This window comes from Ursus americanus, chromosome 9 (genome assembly GCF_024610735.1).
Source record: "Ursus americanus isolate L20-20 chromosome 9, mUrsAme1.1.p, whole genome shotgun sequence".
Lineage (NCBI taxonomy): Eukaryota > Metazoa > Chordata > Mammalia > Carnivora > Ursidae > Ursus > Ursus americanus.
Genome location: NC_142135.1, coordinates 72,565,524 through 72,586,692, shown reverse-complemented (window position 1 = coordinate 72,586,692; position 21,169 = coordinate 72,565,524). Strand labels below are relative to the sequence as shown.

General features: G+C 42.5%; 1 protein-coding gene across 1 annotated transcript in view; it reads left to right on the top strand.

The window, feature by feature from the left end:
* The first annotated feature begins 10,376 nt into the window (after positions 1-10,376).
* LOC123786726 (XK-related protein 4) overlaps positions 10,377-21,169 on the top strand; it is a 250,078-nt gene continuing 239,285 nt past the window's right edge. Inside the window, exon 1 of the mRNA XM_087864432.1 lies at positions 10,377-11,378. Coding sequence (XP_087720558.1) covers positions 10,558-11,378 — 821 coding nt within the window. The 5' untranslated portion in view covers positions 10,377-10,557. The remainder of the gene's footprint in view (positions 11,379-21,169) is intronic.

Genomic DNA, 21,169 nt, shown 5'->3' with positions numbered 1-21,169 from the left:
GTCCATCAGTGCCCCAGGAATAGTGACCTGTTAAGAACTGTCTTTCTAATTGTTACATTCCCATGGAACTCAGGAATGCAAGCCCCTTGGCCACCAGGGCCAGGCAATCAAGGGGTGTCACCTATGAGGATTGTATACACCTGTTGGCTTTGGCTAGGCAGCTGGAGGGTATAGGCAGCAGGGCATGCTCACTGGTTTCAGAAAGGTGGTGGGATTGTGCCATGACTGCTCACCCCTGCCTGCCTTAGTAAGACATCAGGAGGATGGCACATCCAAGCTTGCTCACCTGTGCTAACCAGGTAGGTGGAGAGTGCAAAAACAGTGTCCACCAGTGACTCTGTCTCCATCAGTTCAACTCTCTCCTGCACCTCCAGCAATGCTTTTAAGGTAGCTAATAACTCTTCACATAGAGTCTAGGTACTTTGCAAACTGCTGTTCTTTTCACTGGGTCTCAGGGTGAAGTGGGACTGTACATGAATTTCTAAAAGAGGAAACTATTTCCTGTAGCACTGTGGGGCCAGAGGGTCTGACCCACCCTCTATACCCAAGCTAGTCCAGGCTGGCTGCCCCACACTATGGTGACTCATCTCCTTTGCTTTATCTTATTCAGTCTTGCAATTTCATCTCTTTATTACAACATTTTTGTTTTTTTCATTTCTATTAGCATTCCTCAAAATTCCAGCTGAGCCCTCACCAAAATCTTGCCCCACTCCTTTCTTATTCACTCCCCTGGTCTAACACGAATTTTGTTTGCTGTCCTCTACATCCCTCAAGTCCTATCTTAAGAAAAATGCCAGTGATGTGTCTGCATCATAGAAAACAAAGACTATAAGTTTTGAAGTAAAATTAGAATAAAGAATTTTTTCTGTCAGTTTCTAATGCTCTTGAGAGTGGGAGGGTCTCCTTCAATATCTTTATAAAGCTCTTTTTATACTTTGTATAAGCAAATATATTTTTTTGCTAATCTAGTTTTAGATTTACAGAAAAGTTACAAAGATGTCACTGAGAGTTCCTACATATACTTCTCATTCAGTTTTACATCTTACATTAGTGTGTTACATTGGTACAACTAAGAAACCAACATTGGTACATTACTACTAACCCAACTTTGAATTTCATTTGAATTGCACTGATTTATCCACTAATGTCTATTCCAGGATCTTATCCAGGATACCACATTACACTTGGTTATCATTTTCTTAGCTTCTTCTTGGCTGTGACAGTTTCTCAGACTTTTCTTATTTTTGATGGCCTTGAGAATTTTGAAGAGTACTTGTTGGGAATTTTGTAGAATGTTCCTCTATTAGGATTTGCCTAATGATTTCCTCATGTTTAGATTGGAGTTGTGGGTTTGGGAGAAGACCACAGAGGGGAAGTGTCCTCATCCCATTTTTTAGGGGTACCTGCAATCAACATGACTTATCATTGTGAATGTTGACCTAGATCACCTGGCCAAGGGAATGTTCGCCAGATTTCTCCATTGGAAAATTACTCCCCACCCTTACCATACTCTATTGTTTGGCAATAAGTCATCAAATGTAGGTCACGCGCAGGGTGGAAGGTAAGGGAGGGAATTAATTTCTTTCTCCTGAAGGGGCTCATCTGCTTTTTTTTCATTTTACTTTCCTCTCAAATACCAGCATCTAATAAAAGTAAAACTCTTTCTTATTCAAGACTGTAGTAATTTTAAAATTTGTCTAAGTGCTAGAATGGAAACAACGTGCTTTCTGCTTTTTTATTGCAAATGTACATTTCAACTATGTCAGAGTTAGACAGGTTTTTATTGGCTGGTTTGGGGACTTAATCACCATTTGTCCTTTTTTTTTTTCTGATGGGAAAAATGCATTTTAAGACTTAAGTGACTCACCAAAATACCTCAGAAACAAAGCACACTTGCCAGTCGGAGGCTATTATGAAGTATAGAAAGAAACACAGGTCTCCCTCCTTTTTTCTGCATCAAATCTAAACCTGTGCTCACAGCTCTTAAGACACTTCACTTTAGACCCTAAATTGCATCTCACTGTATTTGCTTTTAATCAGCTTGTGCTGCTATGCCAATTTGGAAATTAAAATATTGGGACAATTCAACCCTCCAATTTCCTCTAGCAGTCATTTTTGGTTCTTGACTAATCTGCTCCTTCCCCAACTTGTAAACTTTAAATTCCATAGTACTTTTCTAAATTTTGTTTAAAAGCTCATTTTTGTTGACTTCTGAGCAGTCCAGACATCTCAGTGCTTTTGGAACTTTAGCTTTCTGAAATTCTCATGGTCCTCAGAAGAGGTGCAGGTTATTTGTCTGGGAAACCTTCTCCCAGAATATTTATCAAGTGCCTGTTAGTATGGCAGACACTGTGTTAGACTCTGGGCACAGAGTACATACATGGAAGTTTGGTAGACTATCATACATCATAAAGTGTCCTATACAAGATCTCTCTTTAATTCTCCACTCTGCTACTAGGCTGCTCATTCCAAAATGCAAAATTAGTCATGCCACTCTTTTTATTTTAAAGGTTTCAAGAATCTCTACAGTTTTAAGGGAAAAACACATCTTCTTAACTTATCCCAGAAGAATTGTGATACCGAGCAGTCTTTCAAACTCTCAAGGTCTCATTTGACTCTTTTTTTCAAATGGTGATATTGATGCCTGTCAGTGTTGTTTTTCAAAGTTGTCATGAGGTCTTAACAAGACAATAGTGTTTGAAAAATATAGGGTAGGAGATAATTTTATTTCCTCTTGGTTGCAAAGTTTTTCTTTTTCTTTCTTTTTTTAAAAATAGATTATTTGTTTATTTATTTGAGAGAGAGAGCAAGTGAAAGAGCAGGAGGAGGAGCGGTGGGGGGGTGGGGAGCAGAATCCCCGCTGAGCAGGGAGCCTAACTCAGGACTCAATCCCAGGACCCTGGGACCATGACCTGAGCCACAGGCAGCCGCTGAACCAACTGAGCCACCCAGGTGCCCCTAGTTTTCTTTTCTTTCTTTTTTTAAATTACATTTAAAAAACTATATGTTCTTCTATTCATTTAAATGGAAGCCCAAAGAATGGACATGAGTTAGGAAAATGGGTTTTATGGTAGGGCAAGGGTATAGTCCAGATGTCTCAAGAAGAGACATCTCCCCATATCTGGGGGATGTCCTGGCACATAGGAGGAGTCACTGGTCAATAAGCAAGAGCAAATAACTCCATCATGATGGGTTCCTACCAATTCTTAGAACACGCCCAGAGGGTATTTCTGCATTAATTTGAAATGACTGGATGTGAAACCCTATAATCTTCTCAAAATTATGGTTGATACTTTAAGTGGAAGATATTCAATTTGGTAATTTTCTGGGTGGATTCCAGAGAAAGGTTCTGGAACATATACCACTGGCTTATTCGTTAAGACAAATGTCTCTGTAGCATTCAGTTACTTCGGTAATATAAGGCTAACTTTTTTTCCCCCCAAACAAAGTTCTTATTAGTAAACAAAAATACAAGAGAAGACTGTTAGTATGGATAACCACTCCATCTGAGTCTACTCAGCCTGCTATAACAAAGCACCACAGACTGGTGGTGACAAATATTCAGTCCGTACCATAGCGCAAGTAGAATCCTTAATTTGGTTAATATTTAACCACAGGTTTTCCTGGCTGACCATAGGAAATAGCTGGGTCTACTTTATTTTTCACCTCTATTTTTTCAAGGTCAAATAAATTGAATGAAAATATTTAATATGGACTCTGTTTTTCTCCCTACACCTCTCCTGAGTCCATGTATTCCCTCTCAAAAGTTGGATTATAAAAAATACAAAAACATACTCTAGGTAGACCCTAACAAAGTCTGCTTTCCACCTCATCTGATGTGAATCTTTGGGGCACATGTTAACATTAATGCATATTCTGATATGTCTTCTACTTTGGAACCTATAGGATAAGCTCAGTACCTACTGGTAGGTGTGTGGGCTCTCTGCAGAATGGAGAGGTTATTCTGTCCCCCATGCTAGCTTTTATAAAAAAATTTAGAACCCTGAGTGAGAGGTTCAGAGAGGTTCAAAATCAGAATTTTGAGTAAGGGCTTTGGATAGGTAAGCAAAAGAGTCAGACCTCTTTCCCTCGGCTTAAATGTAGGGACTAAGTGTGTAAGTAAGGTGAAGAGAGGACCTTTACTCAAAATAAGGATGACCAAGCTAGAGGTGAAGGGTCTCATGAATGAGGATTTGAAGTAAAGACTTGAAGAAAATGAAACAAACCTTTCGGATCCTTGGAGAAAAGCATCCTAGAAAGCATGAACAGCATCTGCAAAGACCCTGGGCAGTATCCTTCTTGGTGTATTTGAGGTATCATAACCAGAGCAGGGTAGATGCAGCAGATGAAGTAAATCGATGAACAGGGTCTGAAGAAAACTGGTCCCCCAGGAGTCAGATTATGCACGGCTTTGCATGCCAAGGTGAAAACTTTTATTTTTCTATGGTGAAAGATGAGATGGTGTTGGATGAAGATAAGCCGGGGCTGGCTTCACGAGGGTGTGACTAGTGCAGATGCACAGGGCTCCATGTTCAGAAGGTCCTCACACTTTAATGCGTTGCGTTTGCCAACTTTTATTCTTTGAATCTGTGTTTTGTAAGTGAATTCTGATGGGACAGTGAAGCACATGTAAAGACTTAGAGCCTCAGCTCACAAGCAGTTCTCTTTCTGCCTCCCTGCCTCTCTTGGATTCTTTGCTACCTATTCTCCATCTCCTGGTGATCTCTCCCCTGTGTCCCATTACCATTGTCCTCCACTTTTAGTGGAGGCCTGGGCACAGAAGTGGGGAAGATTGGGGCCAGGTGTGTGATCCATGGCATTTCAGGGTGAGGCAAGGCGGTAGCCTTCCCTTTCTTGGGCTGGCAGCCCCAGGAGCCTTCAGCAGGGGTGTCTTGCCCACCCAGGATCCACGTACTGATCATGTCTCAGTGTGAAGGCTGCAATCTCTTGAGGATTGTTTGTCCACTATGGATTGAAGCAGAGGCTTGTGGGAAAGGAGAATGGCTTCCTTGCCCCTTGCCAGGGTCGTTTTGTACTGGGCCCCAAATTATGTTGCCAACCTGGATTGAGCAGATGAATAGCATGATACGGCTTGCTTATCGGAAGGATCACTTGGACTGCTATGCTGACTGTAAGGCCACAGGGGAAAAAAAAAGGAAGACCAGTAGGGAGGCAAGAGTCCAGGGGAGAGATAATTGTGAGTCAAATCAGAGTGGCATCAAGGAAGATGGTAAGAAATGGTCAAATAAAAATACATTTTGAACATAGAGCCAAAATGTATTTTCTGGCAGATGAGACATAGGGCCTCAGAGAAAGAAGTGGCCAAGGATGACTCTACAATTTTTTTTGTTTTGTTTTTTGTTTGAGAAGCAAAAGGACAGAGTTGCCATTAACTGATATGAGGAAGGACGAACAGATTTTGAGGGGTGAGGGAGGATTTGAAGTACAATTTCAGGCTATTTAAATTTGAGATGTCCATTAGGCATCTGAGTACAGACATTGAGAAAGTTGTTTGGTGTATTCTTGGGGTTCAGGGCATATCCAGCCTAGAGAAATAAATATGGGAGTTATCACCATATAGCTGGTATTTTAAAACAAGATTTCATGAAATTATCAAGGGAGCAAAAGTACACAGAGAAAGGTTTGAGGACTGAGCCTATTTAAAGATAGAGGAAATGAGAAAGAATTAGCAAAGGACCCAGAATTAGCAGAGAAGCAGGCTCTGACACAGAAAAAAACAAGTGTGTGGTACAGTGAAAGCCAAGTGAAGAACACATTTTGGTGAACAGTGGGCCAGTGGTCAACTAGGCCGATGCTGCTGAAGGTCCCAAGTAAGATGAGAAGTGGGACGTTTAGTAAAGTAGAGATCAATGGCGCACTTAGTGAGGGCAGTTTCACTGGAGCGGTTCTGGGTGTATCTGACTGCAGGCGAGAGGGTAGAAAAGAAATTGAAGAAACCCAGCCTAGGCAACTCTAGAGGAACTTTGTGTGAAAGGCTGTAGGGGGATTTCATGGTGGCTAAAAGGGCATTGGAATCAAAAGAAGTTTTGGTGGGTTTCTGTTTGTGTGTTTGCTTATTTTGCTTTGTTTTTTTAACTAGTGGATAAATAACAGCATGTTTATATGCTGATTAGGGTGTTCCAACAGAGGGAAAATTCATGATTGTTGAAATTAGCCATGAATTGTGCTTTTGAGCATTAAGAGAGGATGGGAGCTGGTAAGCAAGTGGGGTCTCCTTGTACAAGCAGGAGGCTGAGTATGTGGGTACAAATGTTGGTGGGGGGGCAGAAGGTACTGAGAGCTTTGTGCATTCTCTTCTGATTGCTTCCTTTTTCTCAGTGAAATGGGAAGCATCAGCTGAGAGTAAGGGGAAAGAGGTATTTAAAATTTGAGAAGGTGGGTACCTGGGTGATTCAGTTAAGTGTCTGCCTTAAGCTTCCGGTCATGATCTCAGGGTCCTGGGATCAACCCTGGCACCTGGCTCCCTGCTCATTGGGGAATCTGCTTCTTCCTCCTCTTCTGTCCCTCACCCGGCTCTTGCTCTCTCTCGCTCTGCTCTCTCTCTCTCTCAAATAAATGCATAACATCTTTTCAAAAAAAAAAGTTTGAGAAGGGAAAATCAGAAAAGAAATAATTATTTAGAAGAGTAGAAGAGAAAAGGGACAAGGAAGGCCTGGTGTGATGCCGAACAGGCCTAGGGTCCACTGTAGGCTTTCTGTGATGGATCCAAAAGGAGCTCAGTCAGCGTGGCTGCACCGTTCCTCCAGCCATGGCCAGTTGCAAGGGCTCAGACCCACAGTCAGTGGAGAGTGGGGTGTAAACAGGCTTGGTGTTTCGTCAAGTAGGAGGGATGACAGGGATGAAGATGTGTTCAAGGCAGGGCTAATGCTGACTGACCATGGAAGTTCAGTGATGTAAGGAAAAAGGTGAGGACCAGATTAGTTAATGGGTATGAAAACGAAGTGGAATTGAATCCAAGGGTACTTGAGGGAGTGAGTTAACCATTTAGGAGTGATTAATCACGGTAGGATACTTGTGATGGAGATGATGCTCGCAATTGGGTAACGCCAAGGTTTAGATTATGACAATGGAAGTAAACCTCTGAGATAAAATGGAAGACAAGATCATCGAAGGAGAGATTACAGTTCTGATAGGCCAGGAAACTATCAAAAACCAACTGATTCTGATGCAGGCGGTCCAAGGACGGTGTTTTGAGGAAGTCTCATTTTAGGGAGAGTGAACAAACTGAACGTAAAATTTTAGTTAAACCAGAAAACATGAGGGGGCGGAAGAAACATGAAGACTATTAAGAGAATATTATGTATTTAGTGTTTGAATGGGCTGGACATGGTATCAGTTTACCTGTATCATTTAATTTATTCCTGGCAACAACTGTGGATACTAGAGACTGTTGTCATCCCTACTTACAAATGATGAACGTGAGAGCCAGGGAGGTTAAATAACATGCCCAAGGACACCTCTGTCTGAGTCTGAACTCTGAGTGCTTAACCATTATGTCCATCTTCCTTGACAGGTGCAGTGATTATGATAGAGCAGGTGATATTAAAATCCGCATTCTGAGATGTGAATAATAGACTTATGGGATTAGAGACTCTTGAGAACAATATTGTATACAAAGCCCAGTAATATGCATTATCTCATCTAATCCTCCTATTAATCTGGTGTATTAAGCAATTTGCCTAGATCCTGGGGCCAGTAAGTAAGCAGAGCCTAGATGTGAATGCTCATCCTCTGATCTCCTACTTGAACACTCCTTCCACTAACTTCCACCATCACTTTCCAGAGATGGTCTAGACAGAAACTTTAAAAAGAGTCGAGACAGTTTTGAATAAATGTATTATTAAGGAAACCATTACTAGCTATTTCTTTTTTAGAACCTAACAGGTAAGTTTTATAATTCCTATGTTTCCATGGGAACATAGTATGGAATGTGGCATTCTTCCTGTTGTGGAATGTTCTATAAATTCATGCATTCATTCAAGTATAATTTACTGAGCAAATAGTCCATGCAGGTACTGTGCTAGGTACATAGTTACCAACTAAGAAACACCCCTGCTCTAAAGGAAGCTTCAGTCAGCTTCAGGCCTTTAGAACCTCAGATACTCTGCAGGGCCTTTTCACATCTGGCATTTTAAAGCTACTGCATCTGACCTAGAATACACTCCATCCCTTAGGACCCGGTCACCTAAGAGATCATACCTCTCCCCAGTGGTTTGGCACGCAGTAAGATCAGCTGTAGTGCCCTGGAGACGGAATCTTAGATTTGGACCTTGGGGAAATAGTACCAGAGTGTTATTCTAAAAAGAATTTTCTTACTTCAAGAGGATCCAGGTTTAAAGCTAGATTTAAAAATACACCCTTCGCCTGGCATTCTAACTGGCTCAGTGGTACTGCACTGACCTTTATTCATCACTTGGCCATGCCTTTTGCTAGAAACACTGGATCTGTACATGCCATGTCACGTTTATGGGCTCTGTGGCCCAATACCCTCCTTCCACACAGTCAGGAAAAGCCAATTAAAGCAGCGCCCAGGGCACCAATCTGTAAGAATGAAGGGGGACGCATCCAGCGGTGGGGGAGAATTCCACTTTGTTCAGGTAGGTGCTTAAACAGCAGATGAGCTTTAGCACCAGATGTCTGCAGTGGCTATTTCTACATACAGAAGTTCTTAAGCACTTCTACTTCATGATGCTACTAATTAAGAATGGCACATACACTGGTTCAAACAGCCTGTGTCTACAACAGGGAAGGAGGGGAGGGTGTTATGTTTTGCCTCCAGATTTAGAAGACCACAACTGGTGCTCTTAATGGCAGTGTAACACGTGTTGCCTCACTTCCCTCTGGTCTTAAAACATGTGAGTCACAGTGTAATTAAAGAATTACACTCTCTGTCTCTTACACGGCAGAAGTTAAGTGAGACAAATCAGACTAAGTTTTCTTGTTGAAAAAAAATGAGGATCCTATATGTATTGAATTTTTAAGAATTTTTTCAAGCCCCCAAGTATCCTATATCCTCTGTATATCTAATTTGGTGAACCACTCCGATCACGGATTTAATTTATTCGAGTCATTCCTGGAGTTGTGGGACCACACATCAAGTCCCTTAACTCCTACAGCTTTAAGAGAAGGTAATTCTCCTTTTGGAGTAGGGGAGGTGGCGCCAGCTCGCGGCTCTGCCGCTCCCCACCAGCCGGCCGGTACTCAGTTTCCCGCTGTTGCCGGCCCCGCCCAGCCGCCCCGCGGCGCTCGGAACCTCCGCCAGGGGTGCTGCGCTTCCCACCCGCGGGAGGAGACGGTCGAGGGCAGCCTCCGGACCCGCCGCTCCCCCTGGCTCGGCTGCTTCCCGGCGGCTGAGAGCGCGTGGGGCGTGCTGACCAGGCGGCGTGGGCCTGGACCGCGGAGGGTGCCCGGGCCGCCTCCTCACCTCTGGGAGCCCGGCGCTTCGGCCCCTCGGAGAACCCCGGCTCGCTCCTTCCCCCGAGGGCGCGGGCTAGGGCTCCCCGAGGACCCGCCCACCCGCCGCAGCACTCTGGGCCCGCGGTTCTGCGCTCCGCTCGGTGCCTTTGCGGGCCCTGCACGCCCTCTCTCTCCCCAGCGCTTCCAAGGCCGGGCACACCCACTGTCGCTTCCAGCATTCGGGGCCCTGGCGTCCGAGTTAAACCCGGTCTCCCAACCGTCGCCAGCCCTAGCTGCACATCCAGCCCTTCTCCAGGTACCCGCAGATCAGAACGGAATACAAAGAAGCCTGCGCCCACTGCGCCCTCGCCGCTGCCACACCCGCCCGTGCCCACTCTTCTTCGACCTCCGCGAGGGCTGGACGCCGGGACCCCTCCTCTCTGCGCCTTCCTGCCCCTCCCCCTCTGTCATTAAAATCCATCCAGCGTTCCCCGAAATCCCGTGAGCTGGGGTCCTCGACCGTCCCCCTCCGACCTGTCGGCCGCGGCTCCTGGCCCCCGGGACCGGCCGGCCGCCCACCCCCACCGCAGCCGCGCTTCTGGGTCCCGGCCCCTCCTCCGGGGCCCTCCTCCTCCCTCGCCCCTCCCGAGCCGGGGTGGGAGCGGCGGCAGCTGGAAGAGAAGGGATGAGGTCATCCTCTCCCTCGGAGTCAGCTGGTGGAGGAGAGGAAGCGGGAGGAGGGAGCGCGCGCGAGGGGAGGAGAGGAATGTGCAGGTCCGAGGAGCGCCGCGGCGGCCGCTGCTGCTCCTGCTGCTGGCGGCGGCGGCGGCTCGGGCGGCAGCCGCGGGGCCGGGACGGCGAGGAGAGCGGGCGGCTGGCAGGGGCGCGCGCGGGGCGCCGCGAGCAGCTTGGCTCCGCGCAGGCAGCCAGGCGGCGCTCCTGCCGGCCCCAGGCGCGCCGCTAGCCCGGCCCAGCGCCCAGCCCGGCGGGCGGCGGCGGGCGAGCCGGCGCAGGAGCAGGAGGAGGGGGAGCCGCGCCGCCAGGGAGGGAAGCCGGGGCGAGGCGAGGAGGTGGCGGGAGGAGGAGACAGCGGGGAAAGGTGTCAGATAAAGGAGGGCTCTCCTCCGGTTTGGAGGCATCATGGCCGCTAAGTCAGACGGGAGGCTGAAAATGAAGAAGAGCAGCGACGTGGCGTTCACCCCGCTGCAGAACTCGGACCACTCGGGCTCGGTGCAGGGATTGGCTCCGGGCTTGCCGTCGGGGTCGGGAGCCGAGGACGAGGAGGCGGCCGGAGGCGGCTGCTGCCCGGACGGCGGCGGCTGCTCGCGCTGCTGCTGCTGCTGCGCCGGGAGCGGCAGCTCGGGCGGCGGCTCCGGGGGCTTGGGCGGCCCGGGCGGCGGCGTTGGCGGCCCCGGCGGCAGCGGGGCGGGCTCGGCGGCGCTGTGCCTGCGCCTGGGCAGGGAGCAGCGGCGCTACTCGCTGTGGGACTGCCTCTGGATCCTGGCCGCCGTGGCCGTGTACTTCGCGGACGTGGGCACGGACATCTGGCTCGCCGTGGACTACTACTTGCGCGGCCAGCGCTGGTGGTTCGGGCTCACGCTCTTCTTCGTGGTGCTCGGCTCCCTCTCGGTGCAAGTGTTCAGCTTCCGCTGGTTTGTGCACGATTTCAGCACCGAGGACAGCGCCACGACCGCTGCTGCCTCCAGCTGCCCTCAGCCTGGAGCCGATTGCAAGACGGTGGCCAGCAGTGGGTCTGCAGCCGCGGAAGGCGAGGCTCGTCCTTCCACGCCGCAAAGGCAAGCATCCAACGCCAGTAAGAGCAACATCGCCGCCACCAACAGCGGCAGCAACAGTAGCGGGGCCACCCGGGCCAGCGGCAAACACAGGTCTGCGTCCTGCTCCTTCTGCATCTGGCTCCTGCAGTCACTCATCCACATCTTGCAGCTCGGGCAAATCTGGAGGTACCGTATCAGGGGTGGGGAAGAGGGAGATCTGCTGCTGCTACTACATCCTCACTGCTTTGCTTTTGCACGGAAATCGTTTAGGGTTTCTCTGGTAGTAACCCTAGGCACACTCTTTCAGTTTTTTTTTTTTTTCCTTAAACTGGGTTTTGCATTTTTAAGATTTGTGATCACAGCCTAGGGTGGGAGGGAAGTGAGAAACAAGCGACAGGCAGCAAAGTGGTTTTGATCAACCTATCCCTTCTGTGTTCCCACTCTGCTTCACTAGCTTCTCTGTGTTTATACGCTACCCCCTCCCCATTTTTAGTGATATTGTTTCGGTTGAATAGGAGAGAATTCCGTCAGATCTTCTAAAAATCCTTTTTTATTATGTTGAATTCTAGGTTTATATTGCAATTTGGATGGCTTCTTTTGTTCCCAGTTGCTAATTCTAGTTATATGGGAATTCTTAACTGCTGTGAAGTACCCACTTTTTAATTCTCAATGTTGGAGAAGTACTGCGCTCCAAGTGAAAAGCTTAGTAGGGAGTTGGCTTGTCTTTTTCTTGGAGAATACCTATACCTATATCTCTATCTATAACCTATATATCTATCTCCAAATATGAGTAAGTAAACTTTATGGGGCCCAGACTTACTTTTATGAGGCACTTTCTGATTATCTTGCAGTATCCCCATATTCTGATTTCTCACAAAACTAAGAACCCTTGGAAAGGGGTAATGCGTCTTGTAAACTTCAATCATACTTGGCATCTTCATTGGTTGCTCTGCTACTTGTCATCTGATCTTTTTACACAGATATCACTTCCACTTAGAAACTGGAATACAAGGCTAAACTCTCTGGGCAAAGGGAGCTGTCATTTGAGCAGTCACCACCTAGATTTAGGAATATAATGAAACAGTTTGCTCAGAAATATGTTCCTTCAACTTTTATATGTTTTTGATAGCTTTTTGAAGCAATATCTTACACCTACAAAAATTATTTGTGTTGAAGCACTTAGATGTTAATATTCCAGAGCTTTTTCTGTTTCCAATGTCTTAATAAGTAAGTAGTCTAAGTAAAATGAGAAAACTTCCTAATAAGTGCGCCAATGTGGGGCTACATGCTGCTAGGTTGGTGTCCATTTCAATTTCATTTGTAGTGACCTTTGTGATAAAGACGTTAGAAATCATTAACTCTGCTGAGGTATCCCATGTGGAAACGACTCAGAGGATTTGTGGAATGGGACTAAATACTTCTTTTATTAGTGGTGAACAGTTGTGCTTTCGTTGATAAGAGCAAATGTGGTTATTTTGCAACCTTTCCTGGGACCACTGCTTTGTAAAGCAGGGTAAACATTGCCATAGGTGGTGACTTTTCAAATTGTGAAACTTTTTTCCCAAACAGATACTTTCTGGAAAAGGGATATATGATATGCAGTCAGACAAATTGATGTTGGAAACCTCCATGTTTTGGACTCAAAGGACTTTGAAATGTCAATTAAATGGAATAGCTGTTATGTTCCATGGATGACTATTATGAAGACTTACAGCTTGATGCCCTTATTCAAGTTTGATGAAGAACTCAAATATTTGTGTTAATTACTGACATTGTTTAGTGGCTAGGTTCATATGATTAGTAGTTTTAATCTGATAATGTGGAAAATGAAGCTGAACATTCCATTTGTTAACTTTTGCAAACTTTATGCAAGATTTGGAAATCACTTATTTTCAATCACCTTTAAAATGTCTACCTTCATGTAAATAATGCAAACACTTCTCAATATATTAACTGAAGAACTATTCATTGCTTCCTACAGATTGATATTTTGTGAAAAATATCATATCCAGTTCTGTGAACTGAAAAAAATAATTTTAATTATCGTTGTGTTTACTAAACCTTCTAAACCGAACATTTTCCCAGTGGAAAAATGACATTTAGTTATCTGAGGACATAAAATGCAGAAAGTGAGAAGTAATTCAGAAAAGGAAGGGCCTAAACAAATGTCAGGGAGACCACAGCCACTGGTCAACTGGCCATATGGAAAAGCTGATCAACGAGGAGGAGGAATGGAAGGGTAAGGTTGCATGCAGAAGGAAAAGCACACGCTGTCCGACAAACGCATTAACCAACCCAACCCTTGGAGAAACTGTGGTCACACATGACTCCTCTTTGTTAGGTATCTCTACAATGTTTTCCTTAGAGGTTTTGAAGTTTTTCCTGCTAATACATGGTTGTCTGGAAGGAAGTATTGTTGAAAATATTTTCAGATACTTATCTATATTTTCATAATGTGCTTCATATGTAAATCTGAATTATCTAACTGTTCTTGGATTCTAGTTAAGATATTTGGAGGCTAGTGGGGTAACTTGGTGGAAGTATGATCTAAGACTTAGCCTCACTTTCTCTTTATGAAGTATGTTTAAACAAATGAACAAACAAACTTTAGCCTAATGTAGGACATGGGAAAGGGATCAGAAAGTTCGTGGAATTCAGTTACATTCTAAATTGTTTCAGCTTCTCCAAGTGTGGGGATATTGGAATGGAACTTTGTGTAGCAGATGCATCTTTGAGATAATAAATTGGTGAAATGCAGTTCATCTCAGATTATTGTATCAGACCATTATCTTAGACCATTAGGATGCCTTAAATTAGGAATATCCCTCTGCTTCTTCTAGCTTTTCTTTTCCATGCGTTATACACAAATGCTACAGAAACACCAAGGTACTGAATGGTTCAAAGCTCAGAGGTCATTATTCATGTTTTAACATGCTACTTTCTAAGATCAATAAAATAGATTTTAGCTAGGTTGGTAACTTTTCCTTGTATTTCCATGAAATTCTAGTTATTTTAGGTAAGGGCAAGATTCTAAAAGCTTTCTGTAGATACAATCCTTTGAAATAACATCAAAGTGTTTGCTTGTTCAGAAATAGCTATTTGAAACATTTTGGGCAAGACTTAGATGTATTTATACATTTATTACAAATGCAACTGTTGAAAGCAATGATACATATTCATTTTAATTAAAGTTTACTAATGGAAAATTAATGGCAGCTTTTAAAGTCACAGGAGTTGATTCTGAGAAAGAGCCATTTGAAATAATGAAGTGAACTTTTGCTACCATGTGAAAAGAGCAATTATGACTTTAAAGGAAATGTGACTGCAAATGAATAAGTACTTTTTTTTCTTGTTCATTTCATATGATTCCAGAAGTTACTAAGAGGGCAGTTCAGCCAGTGGGAATCACAAATGCCTCATCAGAACAATTTTTAGTCTTCACACTGATGATCAATTATATCTAGATACCTTCTTCAGAATTTATGACTCACTCTTAAAATTCTACCTTCATTTTTCCTGTGTATGTATGGTATATACATATTTGGTTGTCTTCTAAATGCAAGTAGGCATATTGCAAACAATAAGTCAGTGAGTTAGTGGATGGTAGAATGGGGAGTATTTTTACTATTTTACTATTTTGGTTTTTGTTTCTGAATATCTATCATGAGAATCATGTGGGAAAGACCTGGTGAAAGAACATCTCTGCTTTTCTGATGCTTGATAGTCCACAAGGTCTAACATGTGTTCCTTATTCAAGTAAATTGGAAAATGGCAGGTTAAATAGAGTTAAATGGATCTCTCTACAGGACTTCTCAGAGCCTTTAATAAGCTAGTGTGCTGTTATCAATAACTTTTTAAGGGTATACTTATTAAATACTCTTGTGATGATGTGGCACACAGGGCACTTTGAGAAATGTTAAGTCATTCTTAAACCTGGCCTAATAATAATAATAATAGCAATTTTATATAGCATTTAAAAAATTATAACTATGTTTATACTCTTTATCTCATCTAAATTTTACAGTAACCCAAGAGAAAATCATTAGTATCTATCTATATATAAGAAAACTGGCTTAGAGAGATTCATTAACTGGTGCAAAAATCCATGCTGTTTTTGTGATACAGCTAAGAGTCAAAGCCAGGCCCACCTTACCCTAAAGTCTGTGCTCTTTCTGGATCAATTAGCTTATCTCCAACTGCCAACTTGGATAATAATGACAACAATGTATAAAAATGACACTTTACCTTTACCAGGCATGACACTCTTTAGACAGGATAGAAGATCTGCTCAGTAACACACCCATAGTCAACTGGCAGAATAGGGACTAGGCCTCAACTTGTCTGACTGTTAAGGCAGGTGCTCCTCTTACTATACACCATGTGGACATGCTGAGCTTGTTGCATTAAATTGCAGCCAAGTAACATGGTCTTGCGGTGGCATTAATGATTAAATGGTGGAATGTATGTGAACGTGTGGAAAGTGCTTTGCAAATGATAAAGAGGTTCTAGAGATCAAGAATGGGTAGGGAAATAGCATCTAGGTTACACCTTTGACTACTGAAAAAGTACTTTATTGATTTGGAGTTAGTTCTGAATTCTGACATAGGTCAGGCGGAATCAATGGTCACTTTCCTGTATATTTGTGTTCCCTCTACTGCATATTAATTAGTTTATTCATTCAACATATAGTGAGTCCCTACTCTATGCAAGGCACTGTGTTAGTTACTAGCTACCCCAAGATAGATAAAATACACATCATCTTTCAGGGATTCTACTGTCTGGTGAGGAAGACTAAAAGTAAACAGATAATTTCAATACAATAAAATAAGCTCAATGATAGAAATAAAAAACCCAGACCATCTTAGTGATTCAGGTGAGACCCTGGAGCAGGGGGTGTTTGAGTGAAGGTTTGAATGGTGAAAAAAATCTGCTGTCTGAATAAAGTGCGGCATTGGCCACAGAGCCTTGTATATGACTTTGTGTAAAGGAACAGGAGTGGGCGGGGCAAGAAGGAACAAGGTGAGTTAAGTGCGTGCTTTGAACAGAGAGGGAGTAAGAGATAGTAGCTAGAGATAAGGAGGGAGAATTTGTTGAGTCTACAATGAATGGGACCTAGATTTTATTCTGAAGGCACGGAGGAATGTTTGAAGGATTATAAGGGCCAGGGAGGAGAGGTGAGGTTGTTAACAAAGTGTTAAAACATTGTTTTATCCAAAGGTATGGCAAGTTGAGTTTCAGAGAACATGTCATCAATTCCTCTCTGGTTCAGTAAAGTCTTTTCCATTTATTAAAATTCATTGATTTTAAAGAGGTAGAGTTTGGATGTAATTGGGGTGTATAAATAGACCCAACAAGGTGAAGGAGTGATTTTTCAGAAAAACAGATAGGTTGAAATTTTTCATTGATTTACACTAAAGTAAAAAAAATTATTTTCTGCTACGTTTTGGAGAGTTCTTCCTTAGGATACTGTGGTCTTTAGCTTATTGAAATTTAGGTTTCCTCGTCCTTAGAAACTTGTTCTTTCTATTTTTGTTAACACTTTTCAATTTTCAGAGGACTTCCATGTCTTTCTTATTTGATCCTCTGAGGATTTTTGAGCTAACACTTCCATTTTGCAAGTGTGGAAATTGAGAAAGAGAATGTTAAGTGTTTTTCTTTTTAGGTCATATAGTTCTGCACCAATTCTAGGCTAGAATTCAGTATTGATGTGGGAGAAAAAAAACAACATGAGAAATGGTTGATGAGATTGGGGATCATTAGGTAGAAGAGAAGACTGAGAAGTTCAATGTTGTCTGGTGAGTACTGAAGGGTTGTAACGAGGAGGAGGCATTGGGCTTTTGTGTAGGACTTCTGGGACAAGATGCAAGGGGGTTACAGGAGAGATTTTGAATCAATGTAAGGAAGCATTTTTTTAACTAATCACAAGGTATCCAAAGATCAACAATGATTCCTTAGAAGCAGTGAGTTACCTGCTGTTGGAGGGTCTAAGCATAGTTTTGAAAACTGTAGGCAGAGTTGCAGCAGAAAAAACTTTTAAGTATCATGCAGAAGGTTGAACTAAAAGATCATCTTCCAGCCTTGAGATTTTATGACAGTTTCCATCATTACATGCTACTCCAAACATAGTGGACTAACCTTTGCTTTTTCACGGATGAAAGAAATAGGAGGTTGCTTGAAACACTGCAGTTATGTTACTTTGAAATCCATTCATTGGTTTATGGACCTGGTGTTTTTGCTGGAGCATCACAAATCTATGTAACATCCTTGAGTGCTGGGCTTGGTATTTAAATCTCTGAGTTACCTAGTGGATATAAATCCACACAAAACCAGACAGTCCTCTGTGCATTTACTGGGGATTCTATATGAGTTGGAATAATTTATGCATAAATCTATGTGGTCAATATACCTATTTCAGTATCTTTGCAATAACTAGTGCAAAAGTTGTATTTTTCCATTCACTTGAACTATATCCTGTTTGCTTCACAAGGGTGAAAAAAAATGTTATACTTGCTACATTCTGATGGAATTGCAGACTTCCTTCATAGAGCAGTTAAAAGTAGTATCTATACAAATAGATGCTATCATTTTTGAACAGCATGCACAAATCCTTGGGTCAGTAGCTTTGAAGGTCTTTGTTCAGTCATGTACAGAAAGCTCCTTAATGTGTGAATATCCAAGTACACAACTTGCTATTAAACGTGTTCTGTATTTTACAGTTCAAATGAAATTGTCTACCTATGATATTAAATAGCACCAATCACTGAGTAACAGATAAACAGAATGATTCCCCTTTGTATGGGCTCACTGGCTAATCCAGTGCCTTGCTTTAGAATTTGAATGGTGTACTAACTAGGCCTATGGAAGCAAGACTTAGGGATTAGAACTGGATTTAATTGGATTTATATTCTTATGCATTATCAAATAGAAGGTGCAGTGTGCTGCTAGTCATGAGAAAGTGCTTATCATGTGTAACTTTATGAAATAGTTGTAATGTGTTGGTGAATGTCAGGGAAAGACAAATTCTCTTGAATGACATTGCCTAATTCTGACCACCACCAAGTAACTTCCTTCTAGCTATATGCTGTTGTCACTGGTAATGGATGGCATGGCCAGTCGGGAAGGAAGACCACAGGAAAGCCCTTGTGAAGTTATTCTAGTAGTTGTGGAAATTATGTGAATAAATATACATGCTCAGTGAATATTTACTGACCTGTGGATAAAGCCCAGGCATTATCCTCTCTTCTTTATGAGAAAGGGGCTGAACTTGTTGCTTGTTTGTTTGCTTCTTGAGTTTCCAAGGGTACAGTGAATCCAAAAGGATTTTGTTATCTAGAAAGGATACCACCCATTGCCCCAGCTCTCTCTCTCTCTCTTTCTCTCTTTTTTTTTAGATCACTAGAATTAGGGAAGTGGGGCCAAATTTCACAAAGTACTAGTTCTCCTCTGAGAAAGATGCATCCAGAAGCCCAGCTGACATTCCTGTTCTTGCTGATAGAAACGTCAGAATGGGAAATCTTTGGGATAGATCTTTTTCACTGAATTCTTACCTACACTTGACTGCCTGAGAATATATTTATGTATGGGACAATTTCTGTATCTCTGGTGCTTCTATTTGTCAATGCAAAAAAAGTTCGTAGCTTCTGCTATTACTACTACCACTCCCATCAATACCATAATTCTTATCACCATAAAACAGTAATTTCATGTCTTGTATACACATAGAGCTGATATAGATTACTGATTGCAAAAGAAACTAAAGAAGGATTAAAATGGAAATAAGTCAGTCTGGATATTTTCTAGAAACAATGATCTGAATGATAGCATTAGATCTTTTCCAACCCTAAGATGATGGGTCAAAATTAGAACCATCACTGATGGTTCTTTACAAAGGCAGCTGTCCTTTTGGGAAGTGGACTATGTGAGGAGTTAGGAGAGATGAATTGATTGCTTGGTGGCCCAGACCCCAGGCAGGTCACCTAAGTGCTGTTACCTGTGTCACCATGATGATACAGTGCAGCTCCTGGCTTCCAACGAAGTTGAAATATTCTTTTGGTTTCCTCCTTCTGAGTCTTAATTTTCTATCTGTATGGTATGATTGGTCAAAAAATAACATTCAAGTTTCTTTCCAGGTCCAAAATGCTGGTTTTGCTCCTCTTATATATTCTTGCTATTTGCCCAGTCCCCAGGGTGCGTGCACCGCAGAGTCTGTACGTGTTCTTCTAAGGCCATCGTTATAGCGTTTCTCTGGTTACGTAAGTCAAAGGGCATCTATAAGGGACTTTCCAGAGTTGGTAACATTAGTGTCTAACCTCTAGGAACTAGTATGATTTCATACATGAAGAGAGAATCTTAAGCTTATTTGTATAATGTAACTTGTTTTGAATTGTAACTTGTTTCTGAATTTTAGTTATAATCACATAACACCATGTCCGCAAAAACCCATATCTAAGCATTTGAAGCTGATGTGGAAAGTGTTCCCATATCACTAATTCTAAGATATCTACCGTGTAGACCTGGGAAGCTAAAATTACCATTTCCATTTCACATAGTGAGGTATGCACAGCTGGAGTGCTATGATTAGCAAAAGAACAATGCTTCATGGGCTTAAAAAGAGCTATCCATTATGTCAATGAGAAGACTGTTGTCAGAGCTAGGTTTGCTTTAAAATTAAAAGCCTGTCCTGGATTACACTGTCACTGATTTAGTATACTAGAAATTGAATTTAAGCTCTATACAGAGACTGTCTCCAGGCCTGTACTCACTAAGGAATAGGGATATGTTACTGTGTGCTAGAACAAGAGAACAATGCATTAACCTTTCCTGGAGAGGAATTGCCTGGATCTCTAGGATGTTAGACATCTGTCATGAAGCTGAACAATTTTCAACCCCATGATGACATTTCAGATATTTAATTTAAAAAAAAAATTTATGCATCTATTTTAAAGTGATCTGAAGTATGTCAAACTATTTTTTCATCTTCATGATTCATAAGTAGGCTGTTTGAATCAGTTCTACTTCTTTTGTTTAATTTATGCACATGCCCTGTTTTCCTGTCAGGGGAATCCTTTTATATAAACAGAGCAGTGGGCAGTGTGTGAGGTGGGTGAGGATTAGTCAAACAGAAAATCATGCATATATAGAAAAAGTAGGATCTACAGTGAATACGAGTCTAAAAAGACTTGGGATGACTTTGACTTGGCTTCCCATCAAGTATGTTGTATTTAAGAAGGACGAAGTCACCTTTCTGAACCACCAATCTGAGACATTTCATCCATGTAAAGAGCAGTTGGACTTCTTTCTGAAGCTCAGGTAATAGTCATGAATAAAGATATGGGAATTCTTTACTTTTCAGGTCTTTTTTTCAGTAGCAGAGAGTCAATAATCAAAACAAAGATAGCCCTTAGAGCAGGAACCATAGCAAAATGGTCCTCCGTTACTTGCATCTTTGGTTTATGGCCTAGTCGCTGTATCAGTGTAACAGTAACAATGAAGAAATGATCCTTCAGCAAAGCAGGGGAAAGGATTTGTAAAGATTTCTTTATTTTGGTAGATTTACAGCTCATTAATTAATTTCCTGCTTTACAAAAGTACAATTGTTAATAATTATTTTTTTAAATGTAGGTCAATTCCAGAAGACTCTCCAAAGAGATTTGCAGTACTTGGATCTGTTATTTTAAAATAAATTAGGAAGTATGTCCCATAGGGTTTCATAGTTCCAGGGGATGTGCTATTAAGAGTAGTAGTCACAGATGTCCTATAGGAATTTTGTTGATTTGGTAATGGTTGGGTTTGAAACATTGAGTTCTACACAGGAACAGGTAATGTGACACTATTCTAAGGAGGGCATAAATATTATCTGTGTTCATACTTTTGAAAAGTAGTCATTAGTTATGGTTATTTAAGGGCAAAATATCTACCTACTTTAAGATAAGGTTGGAATCATGGGACACCTGGGTGGCTCACTTGTTTGAGCATCC